This window comes from Argiope bruennichi, chromosome X1, assembly GCF_947563725.1.
Source record: "Argiope bruennichi chromosome X1, qqArgBrue1.1, whole genome shotgun sequence".
Classification (NCBI taxonomy): Eukaryota; Metazoa; Arthropoda; class Arachnida; order Araneae; family Araneidae; genus Argiope; species Argiope bruennichi.
In genome coordinates, this window is record NC_079162.1 from 95,651,304 (window position 1) to 95,675,015 (window position 23,712).

Genomic DNA, 23,712 nt, shown 5'->3' on the forward strand with positions numbered 1-23,712 from the left:
CTAACACCAAACTTTCTAAACTAATTTTTAGTTATTTTAAGTTAATCTCTACATAAGCAATTTTTAAGTGACAGATATTACGACAAATTGAGATGTCAAAATATTTAATTGCGAATCACCCTCAAGAGAGTTGAGTTTGGCATATTTTAAATTTAGTATAAAAAGTTTGATTTAAATTTAAAGTTTTGTAATAATGACGACTAAACAAATAAATTTAAAATCAATTTTAAAAGTATTACAGGACAAATTGGTAAAAAGATAAAACTTTTTAAAAACTCAATTTAAGAACTCTTATCACAAGGTTTGCCAGGGTTATTAACTTGTGAGCCAATCAGTCCCCCTTTCCTCCCACCAAAAAAGACCACATTTATCAGCAATCAAATTTGAAAATAATAATAAAAATTAAAAAAAGCCATGACAATAAGATTCTGAAATTTAAGAAATTCCTAATTTTGAATCTACTGTCAGAGAGTGTATTTAAGTTCAAATTCATGGCCCTTATAAATAAAATGAAGTGCAGAGTTCATAACCTTGAAAATACTTCAGTAAATTTCCCAAGACCCCTTTCTTCTAAAATTTCGTGACGTCATAATTTATTAGACACAACTAATGGTCCGAAGATTGAAATAAATAATAAGTAGTTACCTATGTTGCCTAACTGTTAATCCAGTTTTGTCCATTCGTTCCGTTATTTCTCCTCCTCTCGGGTTGATTATCACAGGAAGTAGTGTATCAAGAGTAAATGGCGTTGAGTAACAATATATTTTCGACCCAAGTTACATTCGGTTTTCAAAACGTAATAGAATAACTTTTTGTCTTTGCATGCTTCCTAAAGTCGGTCATTCATGATCATTCCACGCCATTCCATTTTTAGCCAATTCTAATGACCACCTCACCAGCCTCATTCCAACCTTTTCGGTGAATACTAATCATATTGCAAACCTCCCTCCATCATACACTTTAAGCCTCTCCCTCCCCACCGGGATATACTGAAAGTACATTCCAAATGGGAATGGAAATTCGGGCGGATTGAATATCAAACCTTTCTCTATACACCAACCAATTCTGACCTGTTCCACATTGACAACCAGTTCTGAGTGATCAATTTGCAGAGTGATAGAATTTGCATGGCGTAGAATGCTCGTAAATGACCAGCTTAGTATTTTGTCATGGCTGCTCTTCCTAGACGTGGATACACACCTTGGCCTCGTCGCTCCACAGATCACAGGGGTAAATCAAAGACTGTAATGCATACACATACGAGAAGAGATGTTCGATAGAAATGTCTACATCGTATTTGGAGTGAATTGTTTTACTCCTTTGGAATGAATCAGATTATGCTGACACAAGTTATTTCTTTAAGTACGATTTACTAGTAGGGTTCTTTTACTTTCATTTTTCAAACTAGAAGCATATGCTAAAAAGAATTAAATATTGAGGCTAAATAAACACAACTTTGGTTTCATCAAGATTCTAAAAAAGGCTTGCTTTTTTAAAATCAACTCTGCAGAACAAATCCATTAATGCAATGTAGCTTCTTTGTTTTATAATATTAATTATTAATTAAATAATGAATAATGGTGTAATATTAATGAATATTTTTGATTTTTGTATTAAGCTTTCGTTAATTTATTTAGCATGTAATTTTTATTGTTAGTATAATTTTCCATGCATATTTTTTTTCACTTGTTGGCATTTTCTTTGGTAAGGATTTTTTTGCATTTTGTTTTTTAGTTTCTCTACTTTTGAATGGAATTTTTATATGCGATGATGTATTCAGAATACAAATATATTTACCTTTTCTTATTATTTTTTTATTTATATATAATTTTATATATATTTATATATAGTATATATTTTTTTGCTTCTTAGAAGAGATGAGCAACGTGAAATTTTAATAAGGGGTGTAATAAATAAGCTTGAAATACACGGTGCCCGAGAAGTCTTGGACATATTAAAAATTATGCAAAAAAAAAAAAGAATCTAGGAATAATGGCATTTGGTTTAATATTTATATTGCTCCTAAAGTTTTGTCTTTTATTTCTCATAATTTAATAGATGGCGCTTGGTGCAATCTCATGAGGATAGTATGAGGGCATTTTAAAAAGTAGTCATGCCATGCAATATCCAGATTTAAGGTCCTTGAACATTTCATGTGAGATTATCTGAAAGATTATATGTATTATACATTCATACTTTGCTTAATGAGCACCTCCCATAACGAGAGATTCGAAATAACGAGCAAAATCAAATGTGAAGAAATGACTCTTCTAATTAGAGATGTTTCGTAGAATCAGGGACAAAGAGACATCGTAACGTCATATGCAGAATTGTCCTGTATCTCGGGTATCAGTCTTTGTTGAGCACTTGGTTGAAATGAATCTTCATTTTTAGATAGAAGAAGAGTTGGCTGCATGGCGCTGTCCAACGCTACTTCGAGGTATTTAAGCAAGTGCATGTGAAGCCTTAATCGACGAAATTGTGCTTCTTATCAAGAATATGGGGCTAGAGGTAGATAACAAAGACATAGATGAGCTGGTGGAAGAGTATAGCCAGGATTACAAAAAAGCTTATGGAGTTATATTCGTTGTCCCAGCAAAAGAAGTTACGAATGAGATTAGGTCAGGAGAGGAGGAAACAATTTCATCAGAGCAACAACCTTCAAGTGAAATAAGGGAGATGATAAAAGCATGGGAAAGGATAACATCAAACGTTAAGAAGCATCGCTATAATCAGACAATAGCTATGTGCGCCACACATTTATTTAACGATATTGGTATATCTGTTTTTCGCCAAATTTGGAAGACATTAATGTTTTTAGAGAACTTTCTTGTAAAGGAAAATATGCCTCATATATAAAAAATTACATTATTATAAATTTGATTGAATATTTTTTTCGGTATGGAACACATTTTCCTATTTTAAATGAACTCCTATGAAAAAATTATTTTGCTTAACGAGTGTTTCACACTACGAGAAATATTAGAGAACGAATTATGGTAATCTCACATCAAGTTTTATGAACTTTAGGAGTTCATAAAACTTAAGTAAGTTAGTGAAGATATTTGATTTCTGCATCTTCTAATTTTTATTTTATAAACTTTTGTAATTTGTTTGAGTCTTATCGGACATTTTGTAATGCAGAATAGAAAGGCTAAAGCTATTTACATTCTTTTATTTGGCTTGCACGAGGATGTTCTCTTCTTGCATCAGTTTAAATGGATGAAGCATTTTCTAATCGATTATAAAAAAGTTTCAATTGCAGGAGAATAATTACAAAGATCTACAGAGTACAGATGTTTTCAAAGATTTTCTTATAATATGAAGGAGATTTCTCTCTTTCTTTCTATATATAAAGCATTTTTAACAGATCAGACATGAAACTAAGTCATTACAAATTGTGTCATGACGAAAAAATAAAACAGTTACAAGCTCAAATTATTTCATTTCGTACAGTTAAAAAATGAATTGAAAAAATTGTAATATTGGCATCTAAACATTAAAAGTGATTTTTATTAAATTTAGTATTATTTAAGAGTTGTTATTGTTAAGAAGAAATGTTTATTTTCGACGGTATATTTCGAAATGTATATTTCGACTTATTTGGATTATTTATGACTTAGGAAAGACAATTAGATAGATTTTTTTTGATATTTAAGATCAGAATGGTAAGGTAATGGTGTAAAAAATGACAGACAACTGAAATAAAGAATGAGCCAACAGAGATAGAAAACATTTTTATTTTGGACTGTGCACAATCACAAAACTCTCTACTGATTTTATTTACATGGATTTTAATGATGGTAATAATTTCTTCAAAGTCATCTCTAATTTTCAGGTTGGGAAAAAAAGAAAGAAAAGAAAAGAAAACATTTAAATGAAAATACTTTTAAAATTAGACAAAATTGCGAAGTTAATCCAAAGTGGCTACCAAATATTTATTATTCTGAAAGTCCAATATCGAATTGTTGAAATTTCTATTTGTATCAGATGTTGGTTTTGTCCAATATTTATATTTTTCTAAAATGTTCTTTTTAAATTTTAGAATCATGATCATAATTGAAAACTTCATGAAAACAAAGTACTGATTTGTAACAAAACAAACCCTATTAAGGATAAAATTAATTTCCATGCAAATTGATCAAAGATAGTTGAAAAACATTATTACAGAACTTAAAGTTATCTACTTACTAAACACATTTTAAGCATGCATGTAATGATCTATTAAATTAGTATTTTCGTAATACAACTCATACATGATTTTTGACTACTTATTAAATTAAATAAGAGTACATATAGCGGCTAAATCTAGACATATTGCGATGAAAAAAACAACAGATTATTTCGAAATAATCCTGTGTATTTTAGAGAATCTGAATAAAGTTATATTTATTTTAATTTAAAAAATCATGTTTGAACGATAGGAATTAAGGATTACCTTAAAATATAATGTACGTTGGCACTTTATGAATAAACAAACAAAAAAAAATCATATTTTTTCCTCACAAGACTATTAAATAATATTATTATGTTAAGGATGGTAAATGAGACAGCAGAATTCTTCAATACTAATTTTGCTTTTAATAAAGTTGCAATAAGGAATGTAAGCCAACAGATAATCTTTGACATTTCCTTATTGTTATCCATTTTACTAATTGAACAATAAAATTAATATCAGAGAAAATTATATTTTACGAAGCATGCCATATATTTTTTTCATAATACAACCAGCAACAGTGTACATTAATGCATTCACATCGACAATATAGATATGCAAATAAAGTTTTAATGCAGACAAATGAAAAGCACAGTGGGGAAGATTAAAATAACTAAATCTGTTCAAGCATAGATAAAGTGAACATGTTATCAACATATTTGACACAAATATTTCGTAACTGCAAACACTGAAGAGATGATTTTGAACATAAAATGACTAAAATACATTTATGATAGTTTAAATATACATAAAAAACTCTAGTTTTAAAAGCATAACGCTGTTCTGTGTAATAAGCATTCAAGTGTTTATATTGATGGGCATATGTTATTTGACACAATGCAGACCACACAATAAATATAACATTTTACCTTAAATGTGAAATCTCTTTCCTAATAACGTATCTCGAATACACGATACATCACATCTGAGTTGTCATTGTTCTACCAAACTCTATCATCACCATGACAAATAAAAATTACAATTCATAAATATAAGAATCTGTGACAACATCGGATTCCAATGCGATTACCTTGTTTGAACACCACAACAACAGTTTATGCAGTGCATGTGATAAAATGATGCATACATCATGAATCATATGGTTTCAGTTAATGTACTCTCAATGATTCCAGGGTGTGACGAATCCACTGGACGTGCTCAAAGGTATGGTGGTATCTTCTCTGTTTATTCGAGCTTGGGCATGTGACTTTCTGATTGCTCACTCCAAGGATGTACCATTTATCATTGATGTTGCACAGCAGAGGGCTACCTTCAGCTTCATCACCCTGAAAATTCGAAAAAATGTAACATTTTTTAATATTAGGCCTAAATGATTGATTAAGCTCATAACATAATATTAACTTACGCATAGAATAAGGACTTTTTTGAACTATAAGCGACATTTTGGTTTCATACAGAGCTTATTCCACCTCAAAGTGATAGTTTTATATCAGTGATAAAAATTGAGCGATTGAAAATTTATGTTGGAAGTGCAATCAGTTGAAATTTCTACTCCTGCTACCAACACAATGTGTTTGTTAACTTTATTAGCACACAACCAATGTCAAATATTCTCATCATGATACAAGATATCATATGATGATGTTTTCAATGGGTTCGATTATCAATTGATCTATCATCAGTAGATAAGAGGACACATAAAGAGTTTTAAGGAAAATTATAAATATTAAGTGGGGACTAAAGTATTAATTAACTTCAACAAAAGATTATATAAAAAAGAGCTATAGGATACTTCAGCCGACATGGTGGTACACTTGTGATGGATGCAAATATAATTCTTGCGCCTTGCTACATCTATGTGCAAATGTGATCAAAATGTTTGTGTCAGCTGCTTTTTTTCATGAGAAATCAAAACACACATTTCAGTGAAAATTTTAGAGAAAAATGTACCTTTGCATAATGTGAGGGGGGGGGGTCAGGGTATATACAGGGTATCTCGATCAGGTATGCATGAATGGGCCATTATTACAATAGAGCATTGAGTCTAAGATGCTAAAGGGATCTGCTACAGGAGTATCTTTGTTGGTGAATTAAGTAAAAGAGAAGGGCACACCGGATGAAACGAAAAACACATTTTTAATGGAATATTAATTTACAAGAGCACCAATACTCAGTTGCATTACTAACAACATGCGAAGGCTGTATCTCAGATGACAAGTCCTTTGAGGATATACTTTAAGTAATCCAAAGATTTGTTGTTCATACTATGTCGTACTTTGCATATTATTTGTAATCTTGTAATGAATTATAATGCTGAAAGCAGCCTCCTGTTGAATTTACGAATTCATGCTCGATCGCAAAAATGATTCGTTTCTTTATGCCTGATATATATTTAAATTTTGTAAACGGGTCATAATGTATTAATATAAGTTCAGCAGATGATTTTATCCATAATGCTGATATTTTTCAATATGTAACGTATATTAATTTTATCTTTTACGAAACTGAAATTAATTTACATTAATGAAAATACATTTTGAAGTAATGATGATTTGTGAAGAATTCTCACCACTTACCCTTTAGAGAGTATACAATCTTCGAACAAACTTCAAATCTGTTAATAAGAAATCGAGGACAAAGAATTAATAGTGCATTTACATTTTAGAGAAAAATGCCCATTTTTAGGAGCCATTGGCAAAAGATCTGTACGAAGCAGTTTAATTTTTCTTCCTTTATAATATACGTTTCTCTCTATATATACGTTTAATATCTATACGTTTTTCCTACTGCCATTTTACTCTTTCCTTGTCCACATGGGAATTTTCCCCATATAAACTAAACATCTGAATTTCACTTTAGGTTGGAGTTAAAAAAAAAAAAAGGGCAGGTAAATGATGGATGGGATATATATAGGGAGAGATATTGTAAATGGGCACTCCCTATTAAAGAAAATTTATTTTAAAATACCTATTAAATAAGTATTTTCAAATCTAAATCATATAGGTGTGAGAATCAGTTTTGGATTGGAAATAAATAAATAAATTTATTAAATAAGAAGAGATTTGGATCAAAAAGTAGATTTATAAAAGAGAGAATAGTACTTCACCTTAAAATGGAACATTTTGTAAAAAATTGTTTAAAAAAAAACTTAAATTGAAACTTTCTGAATTTTAAAATAAAATTATTTTAATTGGGTTGAATCACAACAGTCTCTAACCTGACATTCTTCATCTTCCATAACATCACTTTCCAAGGCACAAATCAATTTCTGTCTGGTTGATGTGTTGTTAAGAGTTTCATCAGTGCAGTCATTGCCGGTAATGGTCAACTTTACTTCAAAGAGATGATTCTCTGTAATAGACAATATGAATTAATATGATTACAAAAATATAAAATTTTAAATCAAAAGAAAGTGATTTCAACTTTCTTGACAATAACGGTGTTATAGAATTTTGCTTAAAATGTCATATTTGAAAACCCTTTAAAATTTCCTAGGATAAAAAATTGTTATTTAAATTTATAGCACGGCATAGATTATATTTCCTTTTTTATATCAAAAATAAATTTTAAAGTGTTTAAAAATTATCAGAAACCTAGCAAATGCTCTAATTTCAAATATTGAACAAAAAACAAAACAAAACATTATTATTGTAATTCACCAAATAAAAAAAAATAGTAACAAATGTCTAATTAACAATATTTTAAATTCATGAATAAGACAAATTTGAATATTTTTTGTAATATTAAATATTATTATTCGTAAAAATAATTAAATGATAATTAATAATTAGATAATAATTAATACAATTCGAGATTAAAAAAAATACTATCTTTGTAATCTTTAAATTATAACCCTAAATGTTATATTATTTAATGTCAATCAATTCTTTTCACAGATATTTTTTTCAATTTTTTTTCATAGCTTATATAAGCAAGAATATTTACCAAAATCAAGCTTATTTAAGCAAGGATATACCCTGTATTCTTAGTATTTCTTGCTACAATAACTGATTAGATACTGAGCTCTTACGGCTGTATCCGTCACGTTGTTATTATGTAAATTATTACATTCCATTACAATATGTTCAATACCAGATGTGGCATGAGTGCACTCACTTCGAACGCTCCATCGTAACGTATTGCAAGGGATTCCAGCAAGCGAGTAATTGTGGCTTGGTAGGCAGGAGGGCCTAACGTAATCTGATCCATTTATGGATTGTTCCAGTTTCAAGATTGACAGCACTCCAGATCCAATTGGGGACTTGACCATCCCAGTAATTCTCGATTCCTGATCAAATGGAGACTTGGAAGAGAGGCGTATTATACCGATTCGGGCCACCCATACTGCATGTGGATCACTGTACAAACAGAATAATTCAATGAATTCGCATAAATAATTAAATATATTCGTATATATATAATAATAATAAAAATAATTTATTACATATTTGAGTAAAAATAACATTAGGAAAGTAGCTATATAATTTAATAAAAAATAACTTACAGAAAGTAACTTGAAGAAATCATTGAAGTTACTACAGTGCTTGGTTATTAATACAATGATTTAAGTTTAGTTTTAAGTTTAGGTTAAGATTAAGATAAGTTTATGATTAAGTTTCTTTTACTACACGTTTGAAAATAAGTAACTTATACATTTGCAGAAATCATTGAAGTTATAATGTTTAGTCCCTCATTCGCCGAATGGAAATACTTAAGCTTTTCTTTACAGACAATAGAGAAGATATTTATATGGAATACTTTTCTATTGTGTATGAATTTGTACAATCCGTCGTACCACTAAAAGATGCAGATTTCATTCTACTAGAGAAACTTATCTGTCTTTCCTTTGTTTCCAGGTAGGCAATTTTTCTTTCTTGATCTATATTATCATTCGATATATGATGGGGAAATTTGTTGCTACTGAGAGGAGGGAATAGTAATAATTTTTGGGGCAGTCAGCAGCCCTTAGATAACTTATTTTAAAATGATATAAAAAGATAAAAGCTCTTTCCTGTATCTCCGTTAGAATCTCCATAGTAAGCAGATGCTTGAGATTCCTTTTAGATAGCAATCTAAAGATTAAACAATAAATACTTAAGAATTATTTTTTGTGCAAAAAAGATATAGCTTTGGTGCAGATAATTATGAAATTTGAAACAAAAGAGAAGTCGACTTTATAATGAATGCATTTTTTAAAATCAAGAATCAATATGCATATTATTCCACATGATATGTTATAGACATTTGCAGAAAGACTTGGGGAATAAATTACTAATTTTGATTCATATATTTTGTTGTTGATAAAATATTAAAACTGAGATAAAATACATTTGACATTTTAAGTTCTGATTTGTTTTAAAAATATTTAAGAGTTTTGCCAATCAAAGATGTAATATTTTCCTTCCGTTAAAAAGGAATACACGAATTTCCAAACAAATGAGTTTATAGACTATATTGACACATTTTTTGAATATGTTGTTCAAAATAATTTCAATATGAGGTATTATTTTATAATAACAATTGAAAATGCTAGCCAGAGTTACTGATAAGTTGGTTAATATTACTAACTTTGCCATATTCTTAAAAAGTGATTTCGAGATATATAATAAGAGTTATGGAAATAATTCCTTAGGCATCATTCTTAGTTCTTATATCCTTGACAAATCCGGTTTACGATCAAAATTTCTATCCAAACATGAATGTATATAATAGTGACCAATGCATCATTTACATTCAATGCAAGTCGATAAATATTATATTTATCTTGCTCAAATGAAAGTGTCAAATCTGAAAAGTTATTTCGTAAATATTGACAATTACCTCTCAAAACAAGCAGTAGATGTTAAAATCCAGTCATCTGAAACAAGTGTTGCATCGCATGCATATTCTCCATTCTTAAAAAGGGCAACTTGCCACGGCCATTGTCCATGGACAGCGCCAAATTTTCCTTCTGGGAGATTCAATGCGTAACTTCTAGCCACTCTAGCAGAATGTGCAGGTCTCAGACCACATGCTACAGTGAATAATAAAATATAATTACTTTTATGTTTAATAAGTGAACCTAAAATGTATCAATTTATAAAGAAAACCAATCAGGAGGAGGTAGTAGCTTTTTAATAGATATTTGCTGCAAAAGGAATTTTTAGCAGTCAAGAAACATATTTAAAACAAAATCATTTTTCAAAAAAGTAATTTCCTTTTTAATTATAATTCAATAAATTTTTAATAAGATTTTTTTTGGAGTGGGAGAGGCAAATGTAGGATATGTTCTGGCAACATACGCAAATTTTTCCCGATACATAAAAAATTGAATATATATATATATATATATATATATATATATATATATATATATATATATATATATATATATATATATATATATATATATATATGCCAGAATTCATTCCTATGCAAAATCGTTATGACATCTTGTATCCTTATATTCAAAAAATGGAAAACTATCAATATTTGGCGCATTTGTTTAAATGCAGAAAACATGTTTTATTATTTAAAACTCATATATATTAATAAATGAATTGCCGAGTCAAAGCGTCTCAGTAAATAAAATACTAGTTTTCTTTCACATATATAAATGAATATTTTTATATTGTTACTACAAATTTGTAATGCAACTTTGCCTCTTAGTTTTTTTTATCATTTAAGAGATATTTACAGATATTGTTAAGGAATGCTGAATGGACGATTCAATAACCCCCTCTAACTATTATCAGGAAGAAATATAATTAGAAGAAAAAATCTTTATTAAATCCTTCCTATTTATTAAAATTTTCCAAAATTTATATAGCAGCACACGCACAAAGTATTACTATGTTTGAATTAATGATCGGAATAATTGCATTTTTTAATTGCATGAAATGATTCTAGAGACCACCAAAAGTAATATCTCCTTACAACTAATGTTATTAGCTATATTAGTGTTTAAATGTGCACAAACTTTTATTGAGGAATTAATTATTTTCATTTCATTTAACATTTCATTAATCATTTTCATTTTAACTGTAGTAATTTTATCATATATGAAAGACGAACTAGACAGAAATGTTAAAATTTGATTTATGTTCATTTTTATATTAGAGCATATATTTTATAACGAATCAAATTAAATCAAAATCACCTAATAGCAAGCTGAAACAGAATAGTCACTAAACTGACAAGTTTCAGATAAAATCATGCAACTATATTTATTAAGCAGTTGTCTATGGTGCTGTTAAGCAAAATATACCATTTACGAGAAAGATCCCCTTCCCCTATACTGTATTTTTAAAATTTACGGGCAATTAAACTACTGAAGTTAATTTATTTTCCAAATTAAGTTTTACTACAATTTAAGTTGCATTGATTTTATTGTTTTACGCAAATGAATCGATTTTCAAAATCTTTTTAAACAAATAACTAAATAAAAAAAAAAAAAAAAAAAAGAAAATTGTTTCCTAAAGTCGAATTTTCAGAACTATAATTTATGTCCTCTTTTTAATGATTTTAAAAGTGAGATTTATGTGTACATCATAAACAAAGACATTAAATATTCTGACACAAAATCCGACACCAGTTTAAGAGACTTGAAAATCTGAGAAGTAATTTACAGAACCGAAATATCAAAGTTTAACCTTGAGCCAATCTTTCAGCGCTAAATTTAACCTCGCTGGATCATTTTACCACTTAAAAACTAATTATCTCAAACTTTCTCCAGCTTAATTATGCTTTTAATTGCTTGCTTTGTCTTATATTTCTGAAGAATGTGTCTGAATATTTTTTTTTAATTGTTTTCTTGGCTTCTTGAATTAATGCGAGTTTTGTTACTTGAAACCTGTTCGTGTACAAAAAGTACTAGAAGGAATTCCAACTGTTTTGTTTCCTGCAATAGCAAAATGTTCTTGATATTTGTATTTCTTTACAAGAACTATTTTCATTTAAAGATAACTAATCTCTCATGAGAATTTCATGTCTCTTATTGTGTTGCAGATCTTAACTTAGTCTTGCTATTGTTTAATCGATTAGTTTGAGAATTTGAAGTAAATGACTACGATCGGGATTGAATTTTTAAGAAACGCTGTAAAATCGTTACATTTTGGAATTTTTTCTTAAAATAGGTTGAAAAAAACATCCATAAAACCAAAATATACCAGTGAAATGCCAAAAGAAACTTTTTAAGTTGGAATGAATGTTTTCTTTTCTTTCTTTTTTTTTCTAAAAAGAGGTATAAAGCAAAATATATTACCAGATCTTGAACTAAAAATAAGTTGTATTTCTATCCAATCTTTATTGAAGATCGACTTATAAATAACATGAATTTTTCGATTTTTTCACTTAGAAAAATATTTAACTTTGGAATATTCATAAATGGACAGGTTGCTTATTCTATAGTTCCGGATCTTCAGAAAATATTGAGAAAGTACTATACCAAATTTGAACAAAAAATATGCATTAGATTTTAAGTTATGTGGGTTTTTTTCTTAGACAATTTTACCAAAATTTAGAATTTGGGAAATTTTTATTTAAAGATGTAAAATAACATTAAAATGTTTATTGCGTAAATATAAAAATAAACTTATCATCCCAAAGAATGAACTTAGAAAAAAATTCAAACGATTCCATGAAGAAAACTATTCAGAAATTAATAATATCAAAAGGAAAAAAAATATTTGATATTTTCGAAAAATAAAAATCGACTTTTAATGTAGTCACCTCAGTTTTATTTCTAAAATAAAGATAAAATGCAATACATACACAATTTTCTTGAAAGGTTATGTCTTGAAGGTAATCTATAAACTTTAAGGATATATCAAGCATATAGAAACAAATCATTTCAGCAATAGAGATTGAGATCGAAAAAACAAAGGGAACTTTTTGTCAGTGAATTAAGTAAAACAAAAGGATTCTAAAAATAAAATGTACAAGACTTATCAAACGGAATAAATGTACAAAATCATAAAAACCAATTGCATGAATAATAAGAATACAAAATAGTCGCAGCACACGAAAAATAAGATAATGGCAAGTAGGATACAACATTATTAACAAACTTTTGAAGTATTCAAAGTAAATATTCAAAGCACTTGCCTTCTGGGACAATATATGCTTCGCATGTTGTTATTCATGCAAAAGGGTTGTTATATTATTGTAGATTTCTATTCTATGAAATCTGTGTTGTATATTTTATCTGGTGTATCCGTTTCGTTTTCTGATTTTAGTGACTTCGGCTACGACTCGCTGATTTGCTTTTCCGATCCCATATTCCATCGCACATTCACTCCAAAAAACATGTTTTTGTATATTTAACCTGCGCTTAAAGTTTGTAAATAATCTTTCTTAGCACTCTATATACTTGAATTTACTACTTGAATTAAAATACATTAATAAAAACACTAGCTGTCTTTGACGACCAGGATTTTCGTTAGGAATATTGGTTATAATTAAATTTAATTAAATCTCTTGTACACAGCATCGTCCTCATGATTTCCTCATTAAAGGAGTTTTAAAGTTTAAACTGGGAATAGAAATTTAATATTCGCTAAACTTAAGAAACTTTACACATGCTTTCTAATTATGGTGAAATTTTGATTTGAACTGAATAAATGTTTGATTTTTATTGTAAAAACGAAAATAATGGATGTTTAACCAATCCAAGAACGTGCTACTTGAATTGAAGTACACTAATAATACAAAAAAAAAAAAAAAAAAATTAAAAGTATCATCCAGTTCCGGAGCTGAATGTAGTTTACAGAATAAGTGTTATAATTCACTTAATATCTTAGCGAAGATTCACTCATAGATATAACCAAAAATGGGGGGAAGTAATGCTAATTTGGCCTGATTAAATGCAATGTATATGTAAATATTCCTTTCTAAAGTAATTGAAACATTTGTTGCTAAGAGGGTGTTTCCTACCATTCAGTGACCAATAAGTGCATAATTAAAAGAGAAGAAAATTAATACACTAAAAGGAATGTATGAATACTTTATTGCTATCATAAATGGTGTCTTACCACTTGCTCCACATTTGACGTAAACAACATTTTGACTGTCACAAGAAACTTGCACGAACCTGAAAATGAAGAGAAAAATGACATTTCATAATAAAATACATTAATTAATAAATGTAATAAAAACAGTTTTTGTTAAATACGTTTTTATTAATGTGATAAAAAAAAGAAAAAAATTAAAATCCTTCCCTTTTTTTTTGTACATTGAAACATTTTGTTTCCTACTTTGTAGGTTCTAATTTATAATTCACTATTATTCGTATTATGATATTTTAAAGGCTATTTTTCAAAATTCCCTACCAGGTGGCGCCGATAGTATGTCATAACAATTTAATTAAACTAATCGATTTATATACAATCAAGTTTTGAAACTATTTAAATAATTTGCCGTAATTAAGAATACGTAAATGTACAAAATTTTAAATGTCTGATTTATCAGGAAGCGAATGGAAATTTGTTTACAAAATTACTTTTTAACAAGCATGAAACTAATGAAGTTAAATAAATATGTTTAAAAACTTTATAAGATATGTAAAGATAAAGATACATATGAATGTATTTCAATTAATATATTAACTTAATTAGGTTAGGTTTCAGACACTTTTGGACAGATCTAATCCTATTGCACTACTGGACAAGACAACAACAACTTAATTAGGTAAATGTTTTTCCATCCCCAAAGCACATGGTTAAATGGTATATTATGTTTAATAGCTTTTGATGCTTACAGATATGATTTAATGAGTTAAAAAATCATTTTAATAAAGTATGATATTTACCGACATATTAATTAGAAATTATAATTTTTAGATAAATGTGATTGTTTTATTTATATATTTTATAAATAAAATGAATGCGCTCTTTAAAATGATTGTTTAGACTAACTTTAAACTTCGAAACTCATAAGCATTTACATAACTCATTAGAAAAAGTAATATTGCTTATAATTCTATGAATTATACAACTTGCTGATTATAATTATAATTAAACAGCCAATGATGTCAATTGATGCTCATTTGGCAAGTATCAAGTGTGCTAAGCATGTTTAATTTTTAAATTCTTTGTGTTTAATTCTTATTGCGTTGTTTAATTCTTAAATTCTTTTTCAATGAAAGATATTTCTTCACAGCACAGTGAAACAGAAATACTCATGACATGTGCATTTACGTTTGTTTTGTGACAGCAACATCACGTGAATTTATAAAATGATTCAAAAACCTTAGAGCAATACCAAACTATTACCGAAATCGCCAAGGTTATTTCTTTTATTATCTTGTAAAAAGTCTAACAATTTTTAAATATCCAAATATACCACAAACACTACAAACACCACACAGTTTCATATGTGGTGAATGATTATAATTCCATTTAGTCTAGCTTGTATCTAACCAAGTCCATAAGTCAAAGACGTATAATAAAGGCGAAGTCTGGCCTATTTTGTTGGTGAGAGTGACTTGGGCGCTTAGATTAGAAGCCAAACTTTCGCTCCCATGGCTACTTCTCAAGTGAACTTCTACAAGAAACTGGCCCATATTTAAGTTTTCCTTCGAGGAAAATTTTCAGCAATCATCCTGACAGTAACGAGCAGTTAGTTTCTGAAGCTCACATTCGTTTACTAATTTTTAAATAACGATGAATACAACCAGGTGATAAACATGTAACATTCTTCCCTCGATTGATGCTCCTCAGTCATGCCTCGTGTAAACAAAATATGCCATTAGTGGGCTAGTTTTATGTTAAGTCAATATAACTAAAAAAATAGTTTAAAATTATTGTGTAGATGCTGTGTAGATTAGTTTAAAAATTTCTGCATTAATACTGTGTAGATTAGCTTATAAATTACTGTGCAATACTTACGTTATGCTCGATGCCAGAGGATCCAATAACTGAACATAATCAGTTTCTACTGCATTAACATCTTTTCTCATTTCAACATTTTCAGTGACTCTGTTAAAAGATATATTTTATTATAATTTCGAAAACAATAAATAAGAATATACAAAACAGTGAAAAAGATAATAGCTGGATTTTTGATAGGTTAAGCTAAACAAATCGGCACGTTTAAAACCAGCAAAAATAAATACATACAGTATTTATCTGTTTTTCTAATATTCGCTAGAATATGTGTCCGTTTAGGCGGGCTGTATTCTGTTAATAATATCTTGAATATAATTTTACAGATTAACTAACAAAATCTGTAGTAGAAAATCTCTTGCTGATTAGTAGAGTGCTTAAGAAATTCTTTTAAAAATATTATTTGCAGCACAATTTAATTGCAAATACAGTAACATTAAATTTTTGTTTCCTTACAGTGGGATTTTTTTTTCTATTCATAACATTCATGAACTCTAAAATCAAAACTAGTCATTAAAATGGTGTTGAAACAAATAGTGATGCATTGACTGAAAAAATTGCAATGCTTAATACAAAAAAAAAAAAAAAAGTTGTGCTGGATGTAAAGTAATGAAAATTGCAGATTTTAGCTTATTAACATTTGCTACAATCCAGCATAAAAATGTTAAAAAAAAAAAGCAAATAAAATGTGAAATTTATAATTACATGATTCATTTTTATTTATGTTTAACTTTATTCTCAAACCGATAAAACAGTCACTATAAATATTTATAGAAAAAACATTGTTTGTTTACAATTGTTTGACTCCAAAACCGAAATTGGGGTTTTGCATCTGATAATGACGCACACCAAAAGGCTAGAATGCTTTTAATTCTATTCACTGATATAGATGGCGGGGAACGAGTATATATATTCATTATATTTTATTTTAGCCACTAGAGTTAATTTATTAATTGTAAGATTTGAAGAATACATTCATTATTTGAGTGAGATGAAAGTAAATGATTGAAATTTAATTACAGTAATTTCTCTGTCATACATTTCGTCATCCCGGGACGTTAAGTAGTCCAGCGTAAATGGGGGGGGGAGGGGGTTCTGAAAGGGCAAACAAGTCATTGCATCCCAGCTCTACTAATAAAGCTCTAAATAATAAACTGCTGTTCGCATTTTGAATTGCATTGTGTATTATTTATTATATATAAAATATTTTTCTGTATAATTTTGGATATATTAAAATAATTTGTACCGGGAACGTAATTTTTGCAGTTGGGATGTTTTCGAAAAATAAATTTCTTTAAGCTGTTTCTTTCGTTCAATTGACAGTCATCGAGTCTGATATCTGCCAGATTAGTGTGAGATTTTTATATTTTAAAATCCAGATATCACAACATGTTGCATGAAATTGTATAATATTGTTCGATATTTTATAATATTCTACAGCAAATTCAAATATATTACAATAATACGTAATGTAATAAATATGAAATCAAATTATTAGAGAATATTTGTAATAAATGCGTATTTAATGTAGCATTATTACATATTGCATTGTCATTGATTGCAATTGCTTTGGTCAGACTGTACAAAAGTTTAAATTCGCTATATAGAGCGAAGAATAGATCTTGAAACTTGAGACCATGTTGCCATTTCTTAAGCATTTTTTTTCAGAGGAATGCTTTACATTATCGGTTTCAAATTTGTGATTTTAAAGATAGTTTAAAATTTATATTGTATATCTGGGTATATCCGGGAATTTAATAGCTAGTTAGTTCTAAAGCTGAATTAAAATTTTAAAAGTCTTATAATATTCATGTAGACATGGATAAGAAGTTTCAACCATCAGTATCAACTTTTATAACTTTCAGTTTTATTTTTATGTAATTTATAAGTTAAAAACTGGGTTGTTTTTCCCTTATTAAATCTTTGTTAAATTTTAATGAATAGTTTAACTTTAAGCTATAATGTGAAACTAAAAGGTTTTCAAATGTTGCTGGCATTTGGGACATCTATATATATAATATCATGCAAAGGTGTTAAGTAAATTCACAAGGTTTATAAGTCAGCAATTTAATCTATAAGTCCTGCATTAACTCTACACCAGGGGGCATATTAAACATTATATTCTTATTTTCGTGTTTCCAGATAGCAACTGCATCCTGATGGGCTATTAGGCAACGGAAGTGGAAAATTACCCGTGCTGTTAACGAACTAGAAAATAAAGCATTAATATTCATCTTCTGGTCAGGGTCATTTCAGGGTGAACAGTATTGTCTAATTTCAATCTATTTTTATTATGATTTAGTTTAATTTTTTTTTGCATGAGTCAACTAAATAAATGCAAAAAAAATCGAAAATGATTTACTTTGCTTCTAGTGAAAATAATACAGAGCTGTGTTAAACAGCATACTTGTACACAGAGTTGACTAACCTCCAGCTGCGTATTCCGCGAGTTGGCAATCAGTCCATTTTCTGTTACATCCCGCGTTTTTTGCAGTTTAGTGTGTTTATTTTTACGATTACAGATTTATAATATATTACATTATTATCGTGTAACATATAGTATCAGTTCGCTTTCTTTGAAAAAGATTTGAACTTAATAGCGCATCTAAATAGTGATTTTAAAAAATTACGCAACCAGAGGGTTAAAAAGACTAAGACAAACACTACTTCAAAGACGTTTCATGATAACAAATGACTTTAAACCGAAATTTTGATTTGAAAAGGAATCTTTGTCTAATAGAAATACCTTCACAATTTTGAAATTTCATTAAATTGGCAAAATTATTTAAATTAGCAAAATTATTTTATTGATATAAAAACTTGCGTACCTTATGTATATCCGCTTTTAATTAGTTGTATGCAGTTTGTGATTGCTGTAATAACAAAATTTCAATACTGCTGGTAGTTTCAGCTACTACATAAACATTTCGCATGTTTTAATGTATGTGATTTTTGACGTATTACATTTTGATACAAATGTAATGATATGAAGTTCTTGAAAACGAATGATTAATTCTTTGACCAAATTTTAGTTTGGGTATGTTTAGTTCATAGGATGAAATTCTCACTTTCTTTGGAAGTAGAAGTTTCGGTAAGTTAGATATTGTCCGATTGTCAGTTGCCGAAATAATGAGGTTCTATGTTGAATTTTGGAAAATGATTTTAACTCTGAGAAATTAGAAAATTAGTAAGTATATAGAAAAAATTATTTTCCGAGTTATGATCATCAAGCATCATATTTCTGGTAAAAGCTTTCAGAAAAAAAAAAATTGCGTGAAAAAAAAAAAGATTTAAAAATTAGAAATGCTATGGTAAAAACATTCCATGATAACTTCAAATCAAATATTTAAAAAAAGTCATGGAATTAGAAAAGGATTTATCGATAAATAAACTTGTGAGAACATGTTAAATGATTTATATATATATCTTATAATTATTTAATTCTAAGGAACGACATTTCTTTCTCTTTAGAATTCAAAACCCGCACTATCAGATATCCTGAATTTGACAACATTTTAAATTCATTGAATTATGCAGAGTAATTCAAAAGAATTGCAAGGATTATAAATGTTTATAATCTCCCTGTAAACAATGACAGAAAGAAAACAACCGAAAAAAATGCAGAAGTAAACTTTTGAATCGTACATTGCACTGTTAACTGCAGTAGTTTTTGTTTCTGTAATAATAATTGCTCATTGTGATTGTCCTTAGTCACACAGACGACATTCAGGTCCATTTCTATGATATGAGAAACATTCTCTCAAATAAAAATATACAAGACAGAAGAAATAATTTCAGAGGATTTATATAGCCTCATGCAGAACATGCAGAGGAATATTAATATCCTTTACAATATCTATTGAGAAATGCATCTGCATGGTTAATGTTCTTGACCATGGAATGTTACATTGAGCAGCTATAACGAGGGAAAATTTTTTTTTCTTGTCTCTCTGTATTTGTTCAATAATGTTTTTCCTGTTGTTTTCTACAAGAAAGTTATATCCATCTGTCTGTAGTACAATTCTTCTTTTCTTTTCTTTTCTTTTTAGTTTATATTAATACCTCGTTTTGAAGCAACTCTAGAGATATAACATTTAAATGGACTTTGTAGTTTTGTACCTATATGGGATGACGAGGACGGCATTTGATCTCTCCCGCTCACCACACCAGCGGGAGAGCATTTGGATTTTGCGTATCTGGCACGCACTTGATTCGCTTGTTTCGATGGATTTGGGTTTCAAACCTGGAACCTGTTGGCAACGAAGTCTGACTTTACCACCAGACCTTGCAGTTTTTTTCAGTTACTCTGTATATTTATGTGCACGGTCAGTTTTTTTTCATGACAGATTCAGTTAATTAAATTGTGGAATTAAAATCAGTTATATATAGATAATTTTTTGAGAATAGGATTGGTGGTATTACATATATTTATTCTGTCGAGCTTTAAGATAGCATATTTCCCCTTTTGAATCTCAACTGTAATAAATATCCTACTCTTTAAAGATATTCGAATTTGTTGTATAATATATTCGCATTTATTTTCAACCAATTTTATTTTTTGAACCAACATTTACGAAACAGAACGCCATCTCATACCCCCCGCCCCCGCATCCGTACCCATTATGGTCACTGAACGATTTGATGGGCATGTTATTGGAATTTTATTAAATACCAAAATATTTACAATAGAAAAAAAGAAAAAAAACTATGTACAGAATTTACAAACATATAAGAAATGATAATAAAATGAAACCGTTTACAAAATTTTCTATTTTGAAATATTATAGAAAAATTATCTGGAATAATAATATGTAGAAAGATATTATGTTTGAAGGAAACGCATGTGTTTCCTGTTGTTTACCTGTTATCATGACATAGCAAATGAGGATGCAGTTACAAAAATCTAATAAAAAATAATTCGGTTAATGGTAACAAAGAAAATCTTTGTTTGAAAAATATTTATGAATGCATATGCATGTGAAGAGACTGTGGCGCGTTTTCCCCTTAGTCCTTGTGAATATGAAACTTCATGTTGAAATCTAGGGAGGCAAAAGATCTCTAGTTTAACTGATGGAGATCTTTTCTTATGCCTTTTTCTTGTCTAAGCAAACATTTACAGGTTCTTTTAAAAATTATTTCCTTACCAAGTCAATAAATCGCATGCAATTCATTTTTGTTAGTCTACAAAGCTAAGCTTTGTCTGCAAGATGAACAACACCCAAAGGAGACAAACATTCTCGCCAAATAATCATCCTATACGAACGCCTACAGGCGTTGCCCGCATTTTAAAGTTAAAAAGATTAAACAAAGGGGCTGTCCTTTTTAAAAGCTAATTATTTTAAAAACTTAAATAGTCTTCTAGCAGAATTTTTCTGTTTCGAGCAAGTCTATAAAAGGATATTTTAACTACACATTTTCTTACATATGCGACTTCTCTGTATTTTCATTACGTACTTTTCACCACTAAATGAAGGTTAAAGTCATTAACAAACTTGACTTCTTTGCATTTTTTTGGGGGAGTTTGTCTTCCAGTTTGACAATTTTAAAAATAGGAAAATTGTTACAAAACAATTAGTCTTATCCTTGACTTTTACTGAAAAGAATTCAACGCATAAATAAATAGCTTTTTTTTTTCTTTCTAAAATCTGGATAAAACACCTCGATGAAAAGTACTATTCATCGAAAAGTAAACATCTTGTAGAACTTGTAAGTATTGTATAAGAGGATCATGTCACTTATTAATGTTGGTAGAATGAAGAATATTCTTCTACAGACGTTGTTAGCTATTCTTCTCAAGAAAAAAAAAGTGTGACAATTTAATCCTGTATAATGAAGTGAAAAGCCTTTCTTTTTTTATACTTTCCAATTAAGTACAAAATTAAATTTTATATATCTCAGTAAAAACCTGAGTTTATATTACTCAAGCGTTGAATAATACGAAAAGATGTTCGGTAAAAAGTACAAAAGATTAAAGTTTGAGGAGTATGTTTACTCTTTGCTGATTAATGGCAAGAAGATGTTTGCTTATTTTTTCACCTTATAGATAATAAAGCAAATCGGGAACTCACCGCAATTAATTAAAGTGGATAATCTGATACTTGCAGCCAGGTATATTAAAACGTACGTTACAAAATAGTTTTTTATGCCTATAAAACATTAAAAATAACTTCTATCGGCTATTTTTTAGAATCTTTGTGAAATATCTTATAAGTTGATGCAGTTATGTGATAAAACTGACTTTTTTTTTTTACTTTTGAAGGAATATTTTTAAAGAATTAATCCCTTTTTTAGTTTTTCCTTTATAAATAAAAATTAATCCCCATAAAATTTATATAATTCATCAAAAGTGAAAAAAAAAACTGTAGAATAAATAGGCCGCTAATGATTCATCACGCAGTAAAAATATATTGAAGCTCTGGAAAAAAATTAATCCTGTAACGCGCATTGAAACAGATTTACATCATTTACATTTTTGATTTCAAAAATTAATTTTGAAAAATATAATATTCGATTTTTGATATGTAACTTACCTTAAATTTTATTGTTGAAAAGTAGGAAAGAATTTTAATAAGAAATTTTTTTATATTGGCTATAAATTTTTAAAAATAATTAAATTAAAAAGATGTGAAGGTCAACATTAATTTTTTTCTTTGTTTCTCATACTCATTAATACAGATTAGCACAGTTGATGCTGAAAAAAGAGAGTAAGTCGAATAGTTAATTTATTATAACATTTTCCTAAGTTGTTAAAATCTTTTATTTCAATTTCTTATTCTCCGACATATGAAAGTGCCTACAACAACAACAAGATATAAAAATCTTCAGTGAGTAATTTAATAAAGTAGTTATTACTACGTAAAATAATAAATAATATGAACATAAATAATGTGATTATAAAAATATTATTATACATTATTATCAATAATAATGTATAATAAAATAATTAATATAAAGTGATTTTCATTATAATCAGCTGTATTTGAGACAAGGAGTAAAAATTTCTTGCAAAATAGAACTCATTATGAAAATTGATGTTTGATTAAAAAATTACAAAGATAAATAAGATTTTTTTATTTATCATAGAATTATTCCTGTCATCTTCCTCCATTTATCAAGATAGACTTTTATGGAAAAAAATCTGTGAAGAAAAAGTGAAAGATGAAGGTCAAAGAAAGTTTATTAGTTTCTAAGTTCACATATTTGAAGCCGGAGAATTCTTTCAAGTTGGAATCGTTAAGTGGTATCTTAAGTGGTTCGATGGTTATCTCCGAATGACGTCCATCGATTTCTTTGATGCAGCAAAAAATAATCTATCAAGAGACCGACTAAAAACGTTTAGTTGATTACATTTTATTTGTAACTTTTTTTTATCTTTTTGAGTCTAACTATATGATAATTTAAGTAATTACGCAATAAAATAAGCGCAATACTTTTTTATTGCTTTTTGAGTAAAATACAAGGCATAAAGAAGGCGCAAACGTACAGATATTCTACCTGAAATAGACAATTATCTGCAAAAAATTGCGAAAATTGCATCTTATTTTATTTAAAAATCGCTTTTTTACAGAGCTTTAAAAGTTCTTGCATTTTAAAAATATATTTTTTTTGTTTCATAAAACATTTATTATTTAAAGCAAATAAATGTTTCGCTATATCGTATTTCTATGTCTTAGT

At 28.4% G+C, this 23,712-nt stretch overlaps 1 protein-coding gene across 3 annotated transcripts in view; it reads right to left on the minus strand.

Annotated features, from left to right (window-relative positions):
* Nucleotides 1-4,461: 4,461 nt before the first annotated feature.
* Nucleotides 4,462-23,712, minus strand: part of LOC129958574 (atrial natriuretic peptide-converting enzyme-like) — a 676,434-nt gene continuing 657,183 nt past the window's right edge. For all 3 annotated transcript variants that reach the window (XM_056071145.1, XM_056071144.1, XM_056071143.1), the window contains 6 exons: nt 16,042-16,131; nt 14,188-14,246; nt 9,998-10,190; nt 8,294-8,535; nt 7,395-7,528; nt 4,462-5,502 (listed from right to left, as the gene is read on the minus strand). In XM_056071145.1, the coding sequence (XP_055927120.1) occupies nt 5,326-5,502; nt 7,395-7,528; nt 8,294-8,535; nt 9,998-10,190; nt 14,188-14,246; nt 16,042-16,131 (895 nt within the window). In that variant the 3' untranslated portion in view covers nt 4,462-5,325. The remainder of the gene's footprint in view (nt 5,503-7,394; nt 7,529-8,293; nt 8,536-9,997; nt 10,191-14,187; nt 14,247-16,041; nt 16,132-23,712) is intronic.